Raw genomic sequence first — 23,430 nt, 5'->3', positions numbered from 1 at the left:
AGATGTAGGTAAAGGAGATAACTGAAAAGTGCTTAGTAAACAAGTCATTGCTACTGTAGTAAATAATCAGTGTTAATAGAAAGATTTAGCATTTCCACGTGTTAGATTTTAACCCAAAATGGTATAGATATACAATACACCATTTCATTTTTCAGATGAATATTATTTACAGTCAAAGCCAAATTTGTGCTTTCTTTTGTATGTAGAGTGACCCACCAACAATGCAGTCTAAGAGGTCATGTGCACAAGATCCATGCTCTCAAGAGATCATAATCACAATAATTCCCCTTGGAATTGAGTGGATCTCCTCTTTCTAGGCATAATTATATGGTATCCATGCATTCAAGGCCCACAAAAGCAAAAAAATATAACTATTGGCAATAACTAGGTTCAGTTTATAACTGAAAAACTGTTCCTTATTCTAGGAAAGGGGAAACCTAGTTCTTCATCCTTGCTTACCAATCTTAGTGTCTTTAAAATATGTGGCCTTCAACTCTCAAATTTCCCAGCCATGATGACAATTATCAGGTATTCTATGAATTGAAATCCACATATTTCAAGCTTCTGAGATTGAGAATACTGCTCTAAAAAATTTAAGACAGGCAGTAACTAATTTGATTTAAGGATTAAAAATTATATTTACTTTTTTATATTATAATATGTAAAGCATGAAATGAATCTTGCTGGCAACTGCACTGCAGTAACTTTGTTCTGGGATTTATAACTAATATGAGATCAATTACGTGTTTGTCCAACTTGGCTCACACCAAATTTTCACAAATGAAATTTGGGGACCTTTTGCTCCTTTTCCAGAATCTCCGGACTTTGTCTAATTTCAACTTTATATTAAGACTCCTTTTATTCTAATAACAATCTCTAAGAAAGCATATTTTATACCATATTTTTATCTCAATCATTTATTTTTGAACGTGTATTAACACTGGAATATGGTCAAGTAAAAATACACTTTGAAAACAAATCTGTCTTTTCTCACGCCTTGAATTTGGATTTGTTACTATGGTCAGCGAAGATGTGAAAAATGAACACTTGAGAAATCTTGAAGGGTTAGACCTTTGCCATGTCCTGGTTGAGAAACAAAAGCTGAGACTGCAGTTTCAAAAGGTAAACACAGTGTTCAAAATAAAAGATTGTTACTTTTTACAAGGGAACAATATGTTGATGGTTGCAACGATTTATTGACATCTATCTTTATATCTCCAATCTATCATGTATACAGAAAAATACATAATCAACCCAATATAATACTGTGTTTATATTTATTAATTAAAGTAGCAGTGCTATTGCAATCACAGTGCAACGTCGGACAGTCACTCACATTCACAAAGTGCCAGGGATTGGTATACATACACTCACATGCATGCTGCTTGTTTAGATATATAAAGACAAGTACTAACCTATTTACAATAACTTGGCTGGAACACAGGGGTTATAACAATTATTTAAACACAATTATACTCTCTTATACTACCAATGGGTAGCAGATTATGGAAATTTTGCTGTTAAACGTCTTGAAATGGGAATCCCAATATAGCAGCCAAAACCAGCCAACTTAATCCAATTTATTTTCAAACATACTACTATAAATTGCTATAGAGTTGAAGTTAAATTAAATTAACTTAAAATATCAACTATTAATACCATATACACAATTTCACTGAAATTACACCAAGATAAACTACATTATCTACAGAAAGTGCGGGGAGGCACTATTTCTTCATGCGGAAAACAACGCATCAAAACTTTATAAGAGCATCATGCTTTGACGGGTAATACTAGCTTTTTATCTTATGACTTGATTGTGTTTAGTTCTAGTTACGAGAATATTTGAAAACTCTGCATTAAAATAGAGGAGTATTACAAAATAAGATCGCACAATAACGTACAGCCCCTATCTACTGTACAATTTATTCATCCATTTGCAGGTCATACATGACAGATTGCACAAGTTAAATATACCTGTTTCTTACAGTCAATTGTTACTGTAGGTATCGCTTTTTCAATTTTGTACACCAAAAGGGGCAGAGTCTGACTCATTCAAACTATAATTTGGGTTTAAAAAAATTATTTGCTCTCTCAATGTGCTTGGATAATAACAAGGCATTAGCAATATAAGTATTTCGTAATTAACTGTTAATAAAGGAAGAAAAACAGATTTCGATCATTATGGTGAAAAAATATATTGCTTGCTTTTATTTTATAAATGTTTTAAAAATCAGGAGGTATTTATATATGTGCTATTCAGTTGACATAATCCCCTAAAGAATGTAGTTTGGTCCTTTTGTAGAAAGGCAAAGATGTAAGATCAAATGCTGCAGTTCCTTATACATTTTGAACTTATGTAGCTTTTAATTTTTGTCTTTGTATATCTCAGCAAAATGCATCTAAAAACTAGAACAGTTTGAACCAACAGAGTTCATTAGTAGCTTAAGCAATAATTCCTGGTGTCAGTAATCTTTTGTCATTCAATCATTAGGCAAATACTATATCTTAATATTGTCTGAGAATGTAACATTTCTGTTAGCATGGGATGTAATGTGTGTTACATTACTGAAGAAATGTAATCATTCAACATGGATCTGGGAATTTGGTACATAAACAAAAGCAGACAATTGTTCTGTCCGCATCATCATTTCCATGGAAGGCCTATCAAACTCATGAAATGCTATTTAATGCAAATCTTGGCCACCAAGTTGAGCCTTACTGACTCTCGGCATAAATAGATTAGGGGTTTTATTTTCTTTAAAAACTGTAATCCTAAAGTATATGGATTTTGTAAATTAATTCCATTGAAAATAATGGCAAGTACGTACATTAAAAACAAAATATATTCTGAATCAGAATATTTATCTGTAGGGTAGAGACATTCTGGAATTATCCTGGTAAAAAAACAAACTAAGTATAAAAAAAAGGCTCAATCTGAAATCTATAATTAATACTGTAATAGTATTCCATAATGAACTGTAGCATAAAGACACCTTTAACTTCCATTTGTGCTTTGCTTAAAGTTATAAAGTTTGAAGAGTTATGTTAATTTAACATAACACAACAGTGGCTGGTTTCATGTCACACAAGTCATAGTTTATTTTAACCATGGTTTGTGAAATGAGCTATAGTGGCCTGCTTTATATAATGCTCAGCTATAAATCATGGTTTGCAAGCCACAAGAGCTGAGTTAGTATGTTGTGCTAGGTCAAAACCAACCCACTGATACAATGGCTTAATGTGTTGCATGAACCCAGTCACAAATTTCATTTATCAGAGTTTTGTTACAAAAGACTCGTCCTTAAAAGGATTATAGCTTCTCCCCCCCCCCTTGCTTGCTTATATGGTTGTATAATAAAATAACTGTCTGCAACTGGTATAAGAAAATAATCTCTGCAAATGTCTGTAAATTACAGATACCAGAAATAAGTTAATTCATTCTATAATCTATATTATGGTTGCAGAAGAATAAATGGCTAAATTAGAATAAGTAGAAATACACCTCATGCATTCCATAAATTACCATTCAAGCATTAGGAAGGAAGGAAGGTTTTGTTACAGTAGTCAATAGAAAATTGAAGCAGCAGTTTTGAAATAAAGTTAATGGAATGTTGAGATCTATAGCACCAGGGGTGAGTTCCACTTACCTTCGCCACTGGTTCGCATTGGCATATTCTAAAATATGATTTACAGACCTTGCTTGAGGCAATCAGTGCTATAAATGAAATCTAATTCCAAGCAGGGTAGCTTTTTTTCAGAAGAGCTAAGCTTAAAAGATGGTAGTTAGCTAAAATTGTATTCTGATTTTTTAAAACCATTTTTAATAGAATAGTAGCCTCTGAATTGCAATATTAAACATATAGATAAAGTTGGGGGGAAATGAGTTCAGTAATAAATTTTCCTATCTTGAGGCTGAGGGGAGAGAGAATAAAAGATGGAAAAGCCATGCTTTTTAGATGTTGGTGTGGCATTTACAGGCATCATGGTTAATATGGTATGGCATGGGTCATTTTTCTTTAATTTGATTCTCAATTCCACCCTACATGTTCAGATAATAAGAGCAGTCTAGATTCTGTAAATCCACAACATACAAGTTCTCCAACATATAACTTCAGAATTATAATGATTCTAATTCTCACCAAGCGATAGCCTTTTCTAAACTTTCTTGAGTAAAACCCTATGATATGACACTTTCCTCTGTTACACTTAAATGTTAGGGTCTCTAGGGCCAAATTCTTCAATATTGCTGTAAAAAGACAGCAACTGTATGTATGATTTTGTTTAGTTAAACATGATACCGGTAGGATGATCCCTATAATGAAGTAAGAGTACTTTAAGCATTGAAGCATGAAAACTTGTTACAGATCAAGAATAATTTCACAGTTATTAACCCAATTTGGAAACATACATTCAAAGGAATAGACTCATATGCAAATAGATTAACCACTAGTTAGCATTAGGCTTGGTGGAACATGTACTTATTCTTACTATTTGAATTCAGAATTGTCCAAGTTGCAGTATCCATTTTCTCTGACTTTATAGAATCAATCTCACTAGTGGATAACATTTTGAAAAGTAAAGAGGATGCATATAAAAGAGAATTCTTGACAACCCACATCATAGTGGGATGTGAAAGAGCCATCTTTTGGGGTTTTATAGAGGATAATGATTTTTATATTCATCTTTTTGAGCAACGTTGAGAGAAATTTAGATATGTGAAAAATAAATGCAAACATATTGTCCTTATTAACTGTTAAAAGATACTTTTAAAAACTGAAGAGTACCTAGAGATTTAATCAAGTATCTACAAGTGAGACAGAAGACATTTCAGCTTGCTAAAAAGAGATCTTGTTGATTAAAAAATGAGTCTCATGCATGCAAATATATTTTTTTTGTTAGCACTGCTGTAGCTTACTTCAGGTGTTTATGAATATACACACTTAAGCCTGGTTATAAAAAATGGAGAGCATATAGTAGCACCACAGAAAAAACAAATGATGAGTCCAACAAACCATACCAAGAATGGTGGTCTCATGGGAAGATTTTCTCCTCAAGGTGGCCAAAATTTCTCAGGTTTGCAATACCATATCAGATAAATGGAAATTTTGCTTGTTCACATCTCCCTTTTTATCTAATCAAGAAATTGCACCTAATTATTGTTGTGGTTAGCTCTGGCCCAGCTCCTGCCCCAAGGACTGTGGATGTGGGGGAGACATCCACATGCTGCAGGCCTGTTTTGCGCCCCCCCCCCCCGGTGGAATCTGCTGATGAAGGCTCCTCTGACCAAGAAGACACGAGTGACAGAGGAGGAGTGTGGCAGACAGCTCAGAAGGAGATCAATTATCTAGCTCCTCCTTGGATTCAGAACAAGAGTTAATGATACAGCCACGCATGCGGAGAGCGATGCATAGGCAACAACAACTGAGAGATTATTATCAAAGAAAATGAGGCCACCTGTGGTTGGGTGGGGCTGCGGTAATTAGGCTGCTATAAAGAGCAGCCTGTGGGTTTGGCCATTGCGATCGTTGTGTTTCGTGAATGCTTTACTGACTGACTTTTTGTGTGCTGATTTTTCCCTGCTTTGAAACTAAACCAGAGCAAAGTGTGTTTCACTTTGTGAAAGAAGAAGGACTGTGAATTGCCTCACAGCTGCAAGCTAAGTATCACAGAACTGATAAGGGACTTGTACAAATTACCAGTTTGGTTGGAGATGAGTGCTCTTTGCTATACCAAAAGAGGGCTTGGTTTAAGTGAATTTTCATTATAAAGAACATTGTTTTGAATTTTCACACGTGTGTGTGTCTGAAATTTGTACCTGTGAATTTTGGGGAGGATTCTACCAGAGAGCCCGACAGAACAATTATAAGCAAGGCTGAGTTTATAATGCAAATTAACAAACTGGACCTGAATGAAGTGCAAAGTGCTGGTGCAAAATAGTTTCCTACAAATGAAAATCTTAATCGTTTTCTTTACTGAGTCTCTAGGTAGCTATCACATATCTTGGTTGAACAGGTAAGAAATAAATTATTGCACATCAGGGCTTAAATTGCAGAAATTCTTAAGAATTATATTAATAGTTAATTATTAATCATTAATAATGAATGTTACCAACAGTGGAGGAATTAATATGGAAGAAAACTTTGACTATTAATAAATATATAGAGAGAATGCAATTGTTACTATGTTTTGCATTTGCAAATGAAAAGCATATTCACACAAATAGGCAATGCTTATAAACTAGGATTGCAGAATCCTACTGCTTGGAAATTCAGAAACTACGATAGTTAGTACTACCTGGATTCTGATTTCTGGATAAAGAAGGTGGGATAGTTGTTAAGGTTCCATTTTGTATGGTGAAATGAAAAGTCTGTGTGGACGATTGAATTTGTTGGTTACCACAGCAGACTACAGAGCATTAGAATTCATTCAGGAATTAAATGCTCAGCATGAATGGTTACCTCTCTGTTATATTCTTGGTAAGCCATGCACATAAAAAACATGTAAGACTTTAATTACAAGGCCAAATTGGTTTTTTTTTACCCTTCCCCATGAATATCCCTGATTCTAAGTAAAGCGTGGCTTTGTTTTTAAGAACCAGAAATTCCCTGAGTTACGAAACATCCAAAAATGTTTATCCAAATCCCACAGAGAGCTTTCTCCCCTTGTGTAAATATCAGAAATCTTTAATTGCAAAATTACAATTTTTTCTTTGAAAGCTTCCTTCTCAGTGTGGTTTGAAAGGAACCCATGACTTATTTTCAATTAGCATTTCAGAAATTGTCCCCATGTAAAGGAACCAACGCATACATTAGTGGTCAATGCTTTGCTTCTTCAAAGTGAAGGGCAAATATAATGTGACACTGAGCACAAGTGTATCGGGTTTTTAGTGATTGTAAGAAAATCCTAAAAGGCGCTTCAGTGTGGATTGCCCATGAAAAAAATTGTGCCAACATGATAGCCACAAAATGTAAATTTACAAAATGTAAAGTGTAAAATGTAGGAGTTCTCTCTTTTTTCTGTTAATGCACGCAGAGACAATGTACCAAACCTGACTTGAAAAGGAAATGTTAAAGGCAGGGGTGGGTTCCATACCTTTTCCTACCTGTGTGCTATGTGTGTATTGCGATGTTTCGGGGATGTGCATGTCCCCAGCATGATTTTGCTTCTGTGAATGCGCAGAGAGACAATTTTCCTTCTGCGCATCCTCAGAGAGCCAAATATCGTCAAAAATTAGGAAAAAAAGATGGTCACATGGACAGACCAGCAAAGATAGACCAGAGCTGTCATGCCAAAATTGTGCAATCAGTGGGCCACTACCGAATTGGCTGCACTGGTAGGAACCTACCTCTGGTTATAGGTGTGCTTTCCTTATATGTATCCTGAATTTTTCTGAGTTAAATTATACTGCCTGCAGAGATCTCCAAGAAAAAGAGAAATATGAATGTGGATGTGGAAGTTACATCCAAATCTTTCGCCAGGACCAATAATTTAATACATTGGAACAAAAAGAAGAAACATAGATCTCTGATCTTTTCATATTTCTACAGAGAATAACACTAGCTTGAAAAGATGATCAGATATTGAATTGGTATAACTTTGCAGAATTTGCTGTTCTACAATAATCACATGTTGGGTGCCCTAGCAAATAAAACTTAATATTCTAGAGAAGTGAATTTATATTTGCCCAAACTAATTATACTTAATATAATTAAGATTCAACATATTGGGTGGGAAGATAGCTAGTACTTATAGGAAAATATTGTAGTCCTGATTAAATCACCAACTGATGTTGTACAGCAAGACGTGTGCTAAATATAACTTATTTTTTCTTAGAAAAAGGAATGACAAAAGAGGATACTAGAAGATGATATCTTCCCTAAAAAGAAGCACTCTCAAATCTCAACAAAGAAGCAGTAAGATATAATTTGGAAGAAAAGAAGGGTGTATGCTGAGCAATTGGCACTGGGTTAGTTTTTAGTATGATAAACTACTGCATTAGAATTCCCGTGGTTTCTTGATGCAAATATGACTATTTTCTGCTTTTATAGATTTATTAAGATTCTATAATTGTCGTGCAAAAACTGTATTCTGTCTTCTGATCCCAAAAGGGTTGACTGATCATAGAACTAGAATGGAGAGGTGAAGAATTTATCATTAAAAAATAATTGGTTGTTTGGCATGTATTGGCATTCACTGGAGTTTGGAACTGGATTTTTTTAAAGGTAGATCACTTATTTTAAGACAGCTTGAAGAAAAGAGAATATGCAAAGTAAAGCCCATGAAAAGTATTTAAGGAATAAATGCTGAATACATGTTCACTGTATTCAGTATGCACCAAGAAACAGGTTCACATATTCAGCAGGAGGGAGATTCTGCATGATGTATGCTATACTTAATGCTAAATATTTAGTCCCTGAAGCAAATCAGCTACATTGTGCCTTTAAAAATCTTTCTTCTTTAAATGCCTATATTTTCTCTGTTTTGAACAGAAGGAGGAGGAAACCCAACCAAATATTTTTCTTACAACCAAACAAATAATAGAATAAAATGAATTATTTGGCCAAGAAACTAAAAGAGCAAAGACTTCACAAGACCATTGCTAAGCTTCAGTTAACAGCATTAAGTAAGCACATTTCTATGCTAAATAAAAACAGTGGAAAATCTTGGATCTTGATATCTGCTTTACCAAAAGACTTCAGGGACTTATTCAAGATGGACCTACAGGGTTTCCATCTTATTTCTCATGTTTCCAAAGTTCTTCTTCGACAGCATTGAAGTCTGCAGATTTGCCATTGGTCGCCAAGGTTACCTGAAAGTAATTACCATCAACACCTAGCTTAAAATCAAGGCACTTTTACAGGAAACATAATGAATTATGCAAATATCAATAGTTACAGAACTGACTGAATATATTTGTACTTTAATAATTTTTTTTGGTAATGATTCAGTTCTGCCATTTCATTTTTTTAAAAAAAAATATCTATGGAAAATACTAAAATTTGCAGCACAAAATACAACACAGAAAAACTGATATAGACTGATTGGCTATTTTTTTTTTGTACAGAGTCTATAAAAAATAGCAAAATAGTAAATGAAAGAATTAATTTGCCACAAGAGAGTGACATCTTTCATTACTGGTGTATGTTAAAGGTACAGTTGCAATCAAGTCAAACAAGTATTAACAAAGAGTGCATTTAATTTATTTTTGTTAACATTTTTAAACTTAATAAAAATGATAGGAAGCCCAGAATGATGAAAACACTAAGCAATAGCCAAGTAGTTAATTGAAAAATTAATTCCTGCCATTGATACATTTATACAGTTGTAATATCATATACAGAGCCAAAAAATCCAAAGAGTTAATGTACTTATTGGACTGATTAGAACTGAACTGAACCTTTACATCACATTGGTCTTATATCTACTTGTACTTCAAACCATACCTTCCATGTACTGATCCTCAGCTTAAAAAAAAGAGAACCTTACAAGACAAGATTAATATTTCACATGATGGACAAATTAAATGCACAGAAGCATTGGACATGAAAACAAGAGGAATGCTTTCACATTTGAAACAACTGATTACAAAGAGGGAAATACATGCATTGAAAACAATAAAGTTCACTTCATATTTGAAGTTGAAATTGTAAGTAAGTTCACAAAGAAATATAAAATGTGACAACAAAAATACAAGGAAGAAACTGTCATGCAATTTATAAGGCAATATTGTCTGCCAATAAACTTATATTAGTCATGCAGCACTACCAAGATAGGAAACCAGTTAAATATTAAAAAGTCAAGAGGACAAATAATTGTATTAATAAGTCAAGTACCAATAACAAAAACTGCTGACCAAATAATAAACTTGGATCCTGTTACAAATTTTCATATTCATGCATTCATTTTAGGGCTATTTCCTAACTTTTATCAGGATGATACAGTTACAGAGTCAATCATATTTCTATCCCATTCATTTCAACATAAACATCTTAAATATGTGCTCCAATGTCTGAATGACTGAAAGTTAAAAGTGATTAATTTTGGTGTAGTGCTCCTTTATATCCGTAATTAATAATATTTTATAGAAGAAATAGTTTAATGCCTATACCTGAAAAAAATTCTGCTTAAACTGAGAACTGAGTCTGCGGAGAGGGGCAGCATACAAATCTAATAAATTATTATTATTATAATATAATAGTTCTGTAATATGTCATATGTCATGGAAAGTGACATATGGGTATGATCTTCCAAACAATTGAGTGGCTGGCTGTCTTCAGCAGGTGACCGACATTTGCAGAAGGGGCTGGATCAACACGTCGAGGGGGCAGTCTCACGCAACTGCGCAGGAATGCCCAGTTGCCTCTGCGTGCTTACCCAGAGGCAAAGTGGGGCGAGGGGCAGAGCTAGGATACCTATTAAAGGAGCAGCCTGCCGCCTACACCCTCCTTTTTCCTTTGGTTGCCCCTCAAGTCGGACAACCACCCACCCTCCGCTATGTCCAGTGTGCTATGAAAGGGTCGCCTACCCGGGGGCCGAGTACGAATTTTTTGTAGCTTGGACACCTTATGTCAAGGCTGGTTTTTTTGCCTACTCCATACTGGAAGGGCAGGAGTGGATTGGTTAGGGGAGGTTATGGATTTAAATAGTTGTCAGGCCAATTAATTCCTAATTTCCCCTTCGGTCACAGGGGTAGCAGAAAGGGGCGAATAATGGGGTGCCAGCAGCAACTGCATGTTCTCTGGGCATCTTTTGGAAGATGAAGGACAGCCCCTCTCCAGAATCCCAAGTATCAACCCAATCAGGGCGTTGGAGGGGGGCTTCCCTTGGGGCTCACACACAGGTCAGGGTCATGACCCATCTATTTATGTAACTTCCGGTTCCGCGTCATGGCTAGTGAGCCCTCCCACACGCTTGGGGCATGGCTGGGAGTAGGGTGAAGGCTAGTGATAGCTTTGCCCATAGTTGCCCAAATATGTTTTGGCAGGGAATTCCGCCCATTTAGCATCATCTGCAGGTCTTTAAAATAATCAAGTGACTCATTATAACCCAGCTCTGGTATTCATGTGTTTATTCCGCCTCTGATGCAATGGAGTTTTGTATGGAATGTTTTTCAATTAAAGCATAATTTTACTGTGTTTAAATGATGAAGTTTTAGAAACTTAATATGAACAAAGCCTTCTCCGGCCATTCTTTCCTACTCAGTTTTGAAACTGAACACTAACCAATGTGAATAACATAGTGACTATGTAATTAAAACAATGGTTATATGTCAGCTTGAATGGGGAAAAAGGCAAAATCTGTATTGGGTCATCACGACTCAAATTATGTGAGTTACATATCCTATTTTCCCCAAAATAAGACATCCCCTGATAATAAGTCTAACCGGGCTTTTGAATGCATGCTAATTAGGCCAAGCGCTTATTTCAGGGTACCAAAAAATATAAGACATGGTCTTATTTTTGGGAAAACATAGTAGAATATTTGTGCGCTAATGTCTCTAACATTAGCGCACAAGTATGAAAGTACATAGATTGTATTGTAATTTCATAATGCACATTTTGCCATTTTCACATCATTTCAGTTATACTGCACATGCATGGCTGATAAAATATTATTAATAAAAAGAGATATTTGTTGTGGTTGGCTCTGGCCCAGCTCCTGCCCCAAGGAATGTGGAGGTGGATGCAGGGGAAACATCAACATGTCATAGGCCTGTTTTATTGCCGACAGAGTCATGTAGTGAAGTTTCCTTGGAAGAAGAAGAAGGTGGGAGTTACTTGGAAGAGGAGAGTTTGGCAGACAGCCCAGGAGGAGATCAATCATCCTTATCATCCCTGGATTCTGAACAAGAATTTATGACACATCCACGCATGCGTAGAGTGATGCATAGGAGACAACAACTGAAGGATTATTACAGGAGATAAATGAGGCTACTTGTGGTTGGGTGGGGCTGCTGTAATTAGTGCTACAGATAAAATAGCAGCCTGCTGTTTTAGCCTCATGGCAGTTTATCTGATTCATAGTTTCGTCAAGATCATGGTTTTTGCTGTGGACTTTCTGGACTTTAGAATTGGACTCAATTTCCCAGTTATTGGGTGAGAATTTGGATTGCATTTAACCTGTGCCTTGTGTGTACCAGAAAACCCCTTTGACATTTAAAAAGGGAGCTGTTTCTGTTTTTCTGTTGATAAAGACTTTTGGGTTTTCCTTCTATTGTGTGGTGTGTGTCTTTCTGGACTAATTACCCTGTAATTACGGGTGGTTGAGACACGCCAGCAGAACAATATTAATAACAGAATCAGCCATTATCAGCATAAATATATAAAGATGAAGCTGTAGATCTGCTAAAGAAAATGCTGAATTCAGTTCTCCAGTCAAACCTTGAGTTGATAGTAGTGACAACTGTGCTTTGTTGTACTTTGTACAAGCTAGGGAAGTCACTAATTTATACACCGATTTTCCTCTTTCTTCCCACTGTGACCATTCTCTTCCATTTTCACAATTTATTATTTCATCTGAACCCTCAACAGTAACTAATCCTAATTACTTGGGATTGAGAAAAAGACTGTTTAGAATCTGTTTTTAAACTATCGTGTTGCAAACAAAATTTAGCTCATATTCTCTAATAATTTACTAGATCCAACTGCCACTTCAAATCATGATTTATAAGATGAGATGTAGGAATTATTCCAAAAATATTTGTGACCCTGTGGTTTCCTGAAACTCAGCTTAATCTTGGTCAGGACAATTCTTGTTATAGGTTTCTCTTAACTCATGTTATTACTGACAGGATCAAACATAAACCACAAAATTGACATGGTAATGATGAGCAAAAATAACTCTTAAAGCAAGAACAAACATGCCTGGATTAGTAAATTTCCACATATTAAGTAGTCCAACACATGTGCCTATATGGTATAATATGGAAAGCATTAATCTAAAATAATATTGGCTTTATATTTTGCTTGAGGCTCATTGTTTCTCAACAGTTAACTGTCTTTCACATTAATCATCATACAACTTCTAGAATCCTTTTCTCAGTTAATTTAATTGTCTGTTGCATTGTATCATTTGGTATGGTATTTTTAAATTTATTTTATGATTTTTTTATGGCTGTGTATTGTTAAGCACTCAGAGTCATTAGGTTAAAATGGGTTATAAATTATAAATTCTATAAATAAATAAATTTTAAAGAAGAAAAACAAGTATTTTGCAACAAATACATTATTTCATATCAATTAAATCAAAGTGTATTTTTTTAATCAAATGAATATTGAAATAGAAAATGAAGCCATATTCTTTCAGCATGTGCTGCTTTCCATAACACATAGTGAAACATGCTCTTGGTTGAAAATATTACATGCATCTTTCAGTTTAAACAAAATTGCAATAAATTAAAGAAAATTAAAAGCAAATGTACATATATTGAACATTTTAATGGGTGCCAGTTATCTCCTTATTACATTTTTTAAAAAGATAATTTATTTTTTTTAGAAAAAGTTTTACTGTGACTTGCTAGATGCAAGTCTCAATATCCATAAATGTGAAAGGTACCTTGCATTCATCTATAATGACAGAGTTGTGAGCTGTGTAAACACATTGGTTTGAGTTGTTTTCCCTGTGATTTTTCAGATCATCATAAATTGACTGAGTCTTGGTCATTTCAATATCTTCATGTATCTTGTGATGGGCATCAATGTTTTCCAATTCTGCCTTGGACAGATGATAAACAATGCCAGCTCCAAAGGAGTCTCCTACCACATTGACAGATGTTCTCATTCGATCTCTACAAAACAACAACAACAAAAAAACAAACCCAAAAGATAGAACACTTGAAGCACAAAGAATCAATTTATAGGAATCTTCCAAGTGTGATAGTAATCAGAGCCAATCTTGACCAATGCCAAGCTCTAACTTTGTTGCAATCCAATGCAACTTGAGGATATTAGGCCGATTTGCAGTGTGAATCCCCAATGTAAGAATAATAACATAACAAGAAAACAGGACAGGGGTAGGCTACTAAGGGGGAAAGGTGACGTGTTCTCGCCCCCATGGCTCTGAGTGCTAGCGGAGTCCAGTGCAAGTATGCTACTGCACCTGGACGGGTAGCAAAATTGCATGTGGACAAGCAGGTGCGCCTGCGTTTCAGCGCATTTTTTTGCTCTGCCGCACCTGCGTGTCTGCACGCAATTTTGCTACCTGCCTAGGAGCAGTAGCATAATTGCGCTGGACTTCACTAGCACTCAGAGCCACGGGGGCAAGCGCACGTCACCGTTCCACCTTAGCAGCCCACCTCTGGAACAGGAGCAATATAAAATAAATTCCTATATTTTTTCAAAAAGCATTCCAGAAAGTGTAGTTAGTTATTAGTTAAATACAAAATACCTTCATTTCAATTTTTCCATTTTGAAAAGGAATACCGGTTCTTATCTAGAAAAGTTCTTAAGTAGAGGCGTTCTTAAGTAGAGGTACCACTGTATCTATATGTGTGTGTGTGTTTGTATATATACATACATACATACGTACGTATTTATATTCTATAAATACACACACACACACACACACTATACCTATACATATATGCATATATGTATATCCCATTCATGCAAAACAAGAGAAATATGTGTAGTCTATTTTTATATGTTTAAATTTCTTTTGCAATAAGATTCTGCAGCAATTTTGAAAAAGGTATATGCATATTAAAAATCTAAGAATTAAGCATGAAGTGGCCAATACAATATACTGTATCACATTATATTTAGATGTATCATTATATTTAGATGTATAATTCAAACCAGGCTGATAACATTCATTAATCAATTTTAATTAGCTCATGATTATTGGTCAAAGTCTTTTATTTGCTAGTATTGAAAGGCAGGATATCGGATACAGATTATTCACTAAATAAATACAAATCTTGAGTAATTAAAACCAAATAGAAAAGGGAAAAAAACTTCAGTCAGGTTTATGCTATGGGTTTTTTAAAAGTGAGCAGATCAATAGTCACTCAGATTTACTGGTAGAAACATGGCTTTTTCATGTGAGATTAATTGAAATATGCAATTGCCCCTCCTAGTAAAAAGGAATGTAAAAAACAATGTCCCATCTCTGAATGTAAATTCAGTCTAAAAAGGTGTATAAATCACCTTGAAACTTTTTTCAATAAGAGACCAGCCCTCCTGTCACTAAAGCCTTTAAACCTGTTCAAGACCTCAAGCTTCCTTTGCTCCACCTGACCTTTTCTATAAAGATGATATCAGAGAACTGCTTCAGGGGATACTTAGGTTAAACCACAGCATTACTCAACCTTTGAGAAAGATCAGGCATCACAGTGTAAACTCCAGTCTTTCCTGCCCAGTGTGCTTGGTCAGCTCCATTGATGAATTATGGCTATGAAGTCTCCCCATTTAGGAGAGGACTTTTAACAAGAGACATTGCTTCAAATGACATTTCCTTGAACAAGAAAGCAAATAATCATCACCATCAGTTTAACATCCTCTCACCACTTGTCAGGTTTTGTTCTTTTCTGCTTCAATATCAACATGCCCTTAAAATATAAATCCAGGACCTGTTTGTTGATATTGTCCAGAAATATTCCACAAGAAGAGTCCTTTCACTCCTCCTCTTGCAACAAAACACCTTACTCCATCAGACTTGAAATACTGTGATTAGACAATTTACAACTACGTCGCCTCCGATCTGATCTAATTGTAGTTCATAAAATCATATACCAAAATGTCCTTCCTGTTAGTGACTACTTCACCTTCAACCGCAACAACACACGAGAACGTAATACAGTAGATTCAAACTTAACGTAAACCGCTCCAAACTAGACTGCAGAAAATATGACTTCAGCAATAGCATGATCAACGCCTGGAATGCATTACCTGACTCTGTGATTTCCTCAATTCAGTTCAATTCAATTTATTAGATTTGTATGCCGCCCCTCTCCGAAGACTCGGTGCAGCTCACAACAATGATAAAAACAATATTATAATGGCAAACTCCCCAAACTCCCAGATCTTTAACCTCAGATTGTCTACAGTTGACCTCTCTTCTAAGAGGTTTGTAAGGGGCATGCATAAGTGCACCATTGTTCGTACTATTCCTGTCCTACTGTCCTATTGTCTTCTTTTATCAGTATTTTCTACTTATGTTATGCTTATACAAACTACAATCCTATACCTGTTCGACAAAATTAATAAATAATAATATTGATATAGCTATCTATGTGAGGTGCAGTTTGCAATATTTTATTTTATTTCATTTATTTAAATACTAGCTTTATTATTTTTAATAAATAATTCAAGGCAGCAAGCATATGTACTATTCTGTTTTTTTTTCTCCCACAGGAACAATCTTGCGAGGTGGATTGGCCTAAGAAAGAATGTCTGCGCTCCCAGCTTGCTTTTATACCAAATCAGGAGTGTTTTCTTACCTTTTAACCCAGAAGATAGAAATGAGGCTGAAATTTGATGTAAACTAGTTGTTAGAGCATCTTTTTTTTCTAAAGCATTACAGGTAGTTCTTGTTTAGTGACTGTAACTTGAACCAGCAACTTGATTGTTAAAGCAGTCACTAAATAAAATTCTGGTGACTGTGAATGTGCTGACAATTTCATTTCATACTTTTCCTTTGCTTTATAAACTCAGAAGGATACAACTCTACACAGCCTGGTGATCCCAAATAATGGGGAACTGGGGGTTTCTGAAATTCAACTCATAAGGGAGTTGGGTAAAAAGGACAAATCTTATAGCCATTTCCCTCATCTTCCCTGATCTTTGGAATGCTCACCCAAGCACTAGGATCATTAGCAGGAAGATAATTGATGTCTGTATTAGATTCATTAGAGAGAAAAGGATAGGAGAGAGTAAGCAGGTGCATAATGGAGAATGTACACTGAAAGAAATGCATTATTGCTGGCTATTTGCCTAACACACTGAGTTTATGAGTCAGACCCTGCTTAGGTAGCAAAAATGCTTCAGTGTGACATTGAATAGGGTCTTATCAGAGTCATGTAGCATGCCACTTAATGGCTCGTCCTCAAGCTGTCACAGCATCCTTGAAACCACATGATTTCAATTCTAGAGGGCCAGCGGTTCTAATCAACTAATTAAGGTCATAGAGCTGAGCTTGTTAACCTCTGGGAAGCACTTTGGGGGATCAGCTTCAAGGGGGAGAAAAGCAGCTCTTGAAGAGATAGCTTATTTGGGCAATCTCTTCACTCTGTGAGGGGTGGGGAAATTTTAAACAGGTCAGGCTCACAAAAATATGTACTGGCATGTTTCATTTCATTTTTTCATTTTATTGGATTTGTATGCCGCCCCTCTCCATAGACTCGGGGCGGCTAACAACAGTAATAAAAACAACATGCGACAATCCAATACTGAAGAAGCTAAAAACCCTTATTTTAAAAACCAATCATACATACAAACGTACCATACATAAATTGTGGAAGCCGAGGGGGAAAGAATATCTTAATTCCCCCATGCCTGATGACAAAGGTGGGTTTTAAGAAGCTTGCGAAAGGCAAGAAGGGTGGGGGCTATTCTAATCTCTGGGGGGAGTTGGTTCCAGAGGGCCGGGGCCACCACAGAGAAGGCTCTTCCCCTGGGTCCCGCCAAACGACATTGTTTAGTTGATGGGACCCAGAGAAGGCCAACTCTGTGGGACCTAATTGGTCGCTGGGATTCATGCGGCAGAAGGCGGCCCGGAGATAACCTGGTCCGATGCCATGAAGGGCTTTATAGGTCATAACCAACACTTTGAATTGTGACTGGAAATTGATCGGCAACCAATGCAGACTGCGGAGTGTTGGTGTGACATGGGCATATTTGGGAAAGCCCATGATTGCTCTCGCAGCTGCATTCTGCACGATCTGAAGTTTCCGAACACTTTTCAAAGGTAGCCCCATGTAGAGAGCGTTACAGTAGTCGAGCCTCGAGGTGATGAGGGCATGAGTGACTGTGAGCAGTGACTCCCGATCTAAATAGGGCCGCAACTGGTGCACCAGGCGAACCTGGGCAAACGCCCCCCTCGCCACAGCTGAAAGATGTTTCTGTAATGTGAGCTGTGGATCGAGGAGGACGCCCAAGTTGCGGACCCTCTCTGAGGGGGTTAATAATTCCCCCCCCAGGGTAATGGATGGACAGATGGAATTGTCCTTGGGAGGCAAAACCCACAGCCACTCCGTCTTATTAGGGTTGAGTTTGAGTCTGTTGACACCCATTATTGAGATAGAGATACTGCAAAGATACTATTGACCTTGGTGCATTGTGATGAATGTGCAAAGGTCAGCACATTCATCACAAAGTTACTTTTTCATCATCATTATACCTGCAAACAGTTGATGTCCAAGGCAATTCCTATACAACGACCTTCTGTCCATGAGCTACAGGACTTTTTGTGATATAGGTCATCCTACTTTCTTAAACTTTTAATATCTAAAGTAAAGAATGGCTTTTTCTCCCCCCTTCCCAGGAGAACTACACAGCATCAATACTAAAGTCTTCTTGGTGTCAGATGAATATCTCACATGCTCAATTGCAATAGACTGTTAATCAAGTGATTGTTTTATCGTCCCACTGGCTGATATTATTCTGTCATCTCTTGCTGCCTCTGCAGTTTTAACATTTTAGCACTATGTTTTAATTATCAGCTTGTCTTGTTTATTGCTGCAATAGGTAAGTCATTTTCAGCATTTTTAAATAGCGTATATGTTGGGGTGAGGAGAAATATGCCAAGATCAAATCCTTCAGGACCACTAAATATAGGGCAAGTGTCCATAGAAGCTTCTAATCAGAAGTTGATGAGATTAGAAGCCTTCTTACAAAGTGAACAGCAAATTCTGCATCATTGTCCTGTATTTTTTTTTTGGGGGGGGGGACCCTCTCTAAGGCAAATATTGAGATCATCCAGAGATAGGACAGTGTTGTGTCAACAACTGAAAGACTACAAACATATGTGTAATTTTAGTGCCCTAAGCAATCCTGGAAGTCCTTCTGTACACTATAGTCCTTAAAATAGAACTGCAAAAGAATTAGCATCCATCTCATTTTTTACATATTACATATGTAGTTTCTACATATTACTTAATTCTATATATTATAGCTCATGGCCAGGGCAGAGATTGAATATTTGTCCTCCTTCCATTCCAAGATTTAAAAAAGGAATACAGTGTTCCCTCGATTTTCGCGGGTCCGAACTTCGTGAATAGCCTATACCACGGTTTTTCAAAAAATATTAATTAAAAATACTTCACAGCTTTTTTTCTATACCATGGTTTTTCCCGCCCGATGACGTCATATTGTTAATAAATAATTACGTTTATAAATATCAGGATCACTAAGTGTCTTATTCAGTGGTGAGTACCAGTAATAATGGTAAGTAAATGGTTGCTAAGGGAATGGGAAATGGTAACTTAGGGGTTTAAAGTATTAAGGGATGGCTTGTGATAAAGTTCATAGCCAAAAATGGTGTATTTACGTCCGCATCTCTACTTTGCAGAAATTCGACTTTCGCGGGCGGTCTCGGAACGCATCCCCCGCGAAAATCGAGGGAACATTGTAGTGCCTTCGCTTGTTTGCACAGCCCATTTTTTGGCATGCTGCAGCCCGGTGCCACTCCACAGACCAAGGTTGAGGACCTCTGCTGTAAACACTATGGAGTGATATATAATGTAAGTCAAAGTGCTATTGCTATAAGACATTATATTATTATGATAACTATTAGTAGTTATTATTATACTGCTATTAATAGTGCTAATAGCACACAACGTGTATATATTACTTACTATTGGATATGAGAAACAATTCACATACATGACATTAATGCCTTTGTATCGTAAATATTTTGCTTTTTCTTTGAGCACTGAAAATCAAATTCTGTGAAGTGGATTGAGCTAGGACACAGTGTATGGCTCTTCCAAAGCCATGTAGGATATTCCCTGATCAACAAGGGTTTGATCATAAATATTTCTATTATCAATCTGTGATTAATCACTAGCTTGCAGTGTATCATGAGGAGGTGACTGAAGGCAGAAGTTAATATCCTATCAGCTGGATAAGCAAACACTTTTTTGACATCTGTCATAAAAACAGCCTTACTCACAAGAGCCAATCTACTGCCACAAGTAAGCTTATATCCTGGGTGGGAAGTCCTACTGCAGTGAGGATAAGAAGCATGGTCACCAGTCCCGCACTCGGTATACTTGCAGCTCCAACGCTGGCAAGAGTGGCCGTCAAACTGTAAAAGAAAACACGTAACTTTATTTAATGCAGGAATTGTGTAAACATGAACTCTTTTTATTATCTTCTCAAAAATAATGTTAGATAGATAGATTACTAGAGTTGGAAGGGACCTTCTAGGTCATCTAGCGCGCCTATCCCCCTGCTCAAATAGGAGATATCTCCGGGACCGCCTTCTGCTGCATGAATCCCAGCGACCGGTTAAGTCCCACGGAGTTGGCCTTCTCCGGGTCTTGTCGACGAAACAATGTCGTCTGGTGGGACCCAGGGGAAGAGCCTTCTCTGTGGTGGCCCCGACCCTCTGGAATCAACTTCCCCCGGAGATTAGGACTGCCCCCACCCTCCTTGCCTTTCGCAAACTCCTCAAAACCCACCTCTGCCATCAGACGTGTGGAAATTGATTCCCCTGGGCCGTTTCCACTTTATGTATGGTCTGTATGAGATGTATGATTGTTTTTATGTTAAGGGTTTTAAACTGTTTTAAATATTGGATTTGTACTGTTTTCTTGTTGTGAACCGCTCCGAGTCCTTGGAGAGGGGTGGCATGCAAATCTAATAAATAATAATAATAATAATCTTACAACATTGCAGACAATTGGTCCTGCAATCTCTCTTGAAAGTCTCAAGTGTTGGAGCTCTCACAACCTCCGCAGGCAAGCTGTTCCACTGGTTGATGGCTCTCACTGTCAGAAATTTTCTCTTTATTTCCAGGTTGAATCTCTCCTTGGTCAGTTTCCATATGTTATTCCTTGTTTGGCCTTCTGGTACCTTGAAAAACAGTCTGACCCCCTTCTCTGTGTGACAGCCCCTCAAGTATTGGAAGACTGCTATCAGGTCTCCCTGGTCCTTCTCTTTGCTAGAGTGTCCATGCCCAGTCCTTCCCACTTTTCCTATGTTATAGTTTCCAGTCCACTAGTCATCCTCCTCGGCACTTTCTCTAGAGTTTGGTACTATATTTTTCAAAATGTAGGTACTTGTTGACTCACGAAAGTTCATTTAGGGACTATTTGAAGTAACAATGGTACTGAAAAATGAGCCTTATGACTGCTTTTAACACTTATGATCCTTACAGCATCATCATGGTCACGTGATCAAAATTATGATGCTTGGGGACTGGTTCATATTTATAATGACTGCAGTGTCCTAGGGTTATATGGTCATCTTCAGTGGCCACATAACCAGGGATGGGCTGCTGCATGGACAGGGGGGAATGTAGTGGGTAGCGAAAATGGAGCTCCAGCCCAGAGCACCCAATTTGCACTGAAAGATGTTGAAAGAAAATGCAGGGCGTCTTGCATAAGCCACAGCCACAGTGTGGTAGTAAAAATTTTGGTAGCCCTTCACTGCACATAACCCTAAGCAAAGTCAATGGGAAAGCCAGGTTTACTTAACAAGCATGTTAAGTTACTAACTTAACAAGTGCAGTGATTCACTGCAATGAACAAAGGTCATAAAATGGAGCAAAACTCACTTAACAAATGTCTCAGAAATTTCAGGCTCAATTGTGTTCATACTTCAAGTACTACCTGTACTATCCTACTTGCATGGGAAATACCTCACTTGTTTCTCGTGAAACCATCAACGCATTGCACACTCCAAAACTCTGCAATGGTCCTCACATTTCCAAAGAGGACTGCTTTCTATTGGCAAACTGATAGTCTTGGATCCCAATCCATTTTTCTTATAAATTCATAACATCTATCAATTTTATATTAAATTGATTAATTGATTTTAAATTTAATTGATTAAATTGATTAATTGAGTTTAAAACAGGTGTTAAAAAATTGAAGTCAGCATTTGCAAATGTTTAGAGATGGTGGGAGGTGCAACATAACACAGTAACAGGCCAATATCAGAATCAAAATATTTCCAAATGCATTTATTACAAGAGTCCTCATTTAATGACCATTTGTTCAGCAACCAGTTGAATTTGTCATACTTGTGAATGAGTGGTACTTATAATCAGTCCTCAAATTTTTGGTCATTGTTGCATACCTGTACTTATGTAATAATAATAATAATAATAATAATAATAATAATAATAATAACAACAACAACAACAACAACAACAACAATAATAATAATAATAATTAAAAAAAACAGAGTTAGAGGAGGTCTGCTTGGGAAGGAAACTACACTACTTGAGACAAATGGTAATCCAACATTGTCTTAAAATCTCACCAACCAGCTCCAATTTCTGAGCATGAGAGTGACCCATGGTATGTGGATCACAATCTGCAACCTTCTCTGTTGGCTTTCCACAACTACAGTCAATGGGGAAGCCAACAGGAAATCAAAAACCATGATAACTTAAGATCCTCACTTAATGACAGTAACTGAGGACTGCTGGATGCAGTCATATGACATTGGTAATAAAATTTTTGGTCCCAGGTAGAATCATTAAGCCTGGGTTACTTAACCTGCCCATCTGCTCCTTTTCAAAACCATTTTTCCCAATTACATTCTTGTTAATTGTTGTGATATTAAAGCAGCATGTGATTCATTTAAGTTTTGCCAATTGGACCTTCACTGTTTTTTTCTATTTACTATGAATAGGATGAAAAATCAAGCTTATTGTTTAATATCACATAAACGATGTCTATCAGACTGCTTGTATTTGTATATAAATAGTGAAATTGGAAAAGAGCTCTTTTCACTTCTTGTCATGATGGAAACAGAAACTTTTTATAGATTCTGAGCATGAGTAAAGACTAGCATGTACTTCCAAATGTAAATCATTTTGCAATATTTAAGGTTGGGATATCAATTTTTTTATCGACCCCTTTAGATTACCTGACAGTGACTATCTGTCCACCATCCAAAACAATGCCATTCATCTGTGCTATGAAGATGGCAGCCACTGCTTCATAAAGGGCAGTTCCATCCATATTAATTGTGGCTCCAACAGGCAAGACAAACCTTGTCACACGCTTATCAATGCCCAAATTTTCTTCAAGACAGCGAAAAGTAACAGGCAAGGTACCAGCACTGAAGGACCAAGGGAAATAGATTATTTTATTTTGTTATTTTAAACATTTGAACAGTTGCTTAACTCAACCTGATTCTGGGCAGCATACAAAAACCAGCAAACAAAATACAAACCCCCCATAAATTCTACAACTGAATCAATAAGCAATTAAATAGTGCCACAGTGGTTAGAATGCAGAACTGCAGGCTACTT

General features: G+C 36.7%; 1 protein-coding gene and 1 long non-coding RNA gene across 2 annotated transcripts in view; one reads left to right on the top strand and one right to left on the bottom strand.

The window, feature by feature from the left end:
- The first annotated feature begins 5,938 nt into the window (after window positions 1-5,938).
- On the top strand, window positions 5,939-16,594 carry LOC139157868 (uncharacterized). The gene is made up of 3 exons (XR_011557577.1): window positions 5,939-6,015; window positions 7,837-7,969; window positions 16,356-16,594. It is a non-coding gene; the product is annotated as an uncharacterized lncRNA (long non-coding RNA).
- Window positions 8,738-23,430, bottom strand: part of SLC1A2 (solute carrier family 1 member 2) — a 37,198-nt gene continuing 22,505 nt past the window's right edge. Inside the window, exons 7-10 of the mRNA XM_070735054.1 lie at window positions 23,043-23,237; window positions 20,113-20,247; window positions 13,558-13,789; window positions 8,738-8,812 (exon numbers count right to left, since the gene is read on the bottom strand). Coding sequence (XP_070591155.1) covers window positions 8,738-8,812; window positions 13,558-13,789; window positions 20,113-20,247; window positions 23,043-23,237 — 637 coding nt within the window. The remainder of the gene's footprint in view (window positions 8,813-13,557; window positions 13,790-20,112; window positions 20,248-23,042; window positions 23,238-23,430) is intronic.

This window comes from Erythrolamprus reginae, chromosome 1 (genome assembly GCF_031021105.1).
Source record: "Erythrolamprus reginae isolate rEryReg1 chromosome 1, rEryReg1.hap1, whole genome shotgun sequence".
In the NCBI taxonomy this organism is placed as follows: Eukaryota; Metazoa; Chordata; class Lepidosauria; order Squamata; family Dipsadidae; genus Erythrolamprus; species Erythrolamprus reginae.
This window is presented reverse-complemented; position numbering and strand designations above follow the sequence as displayed.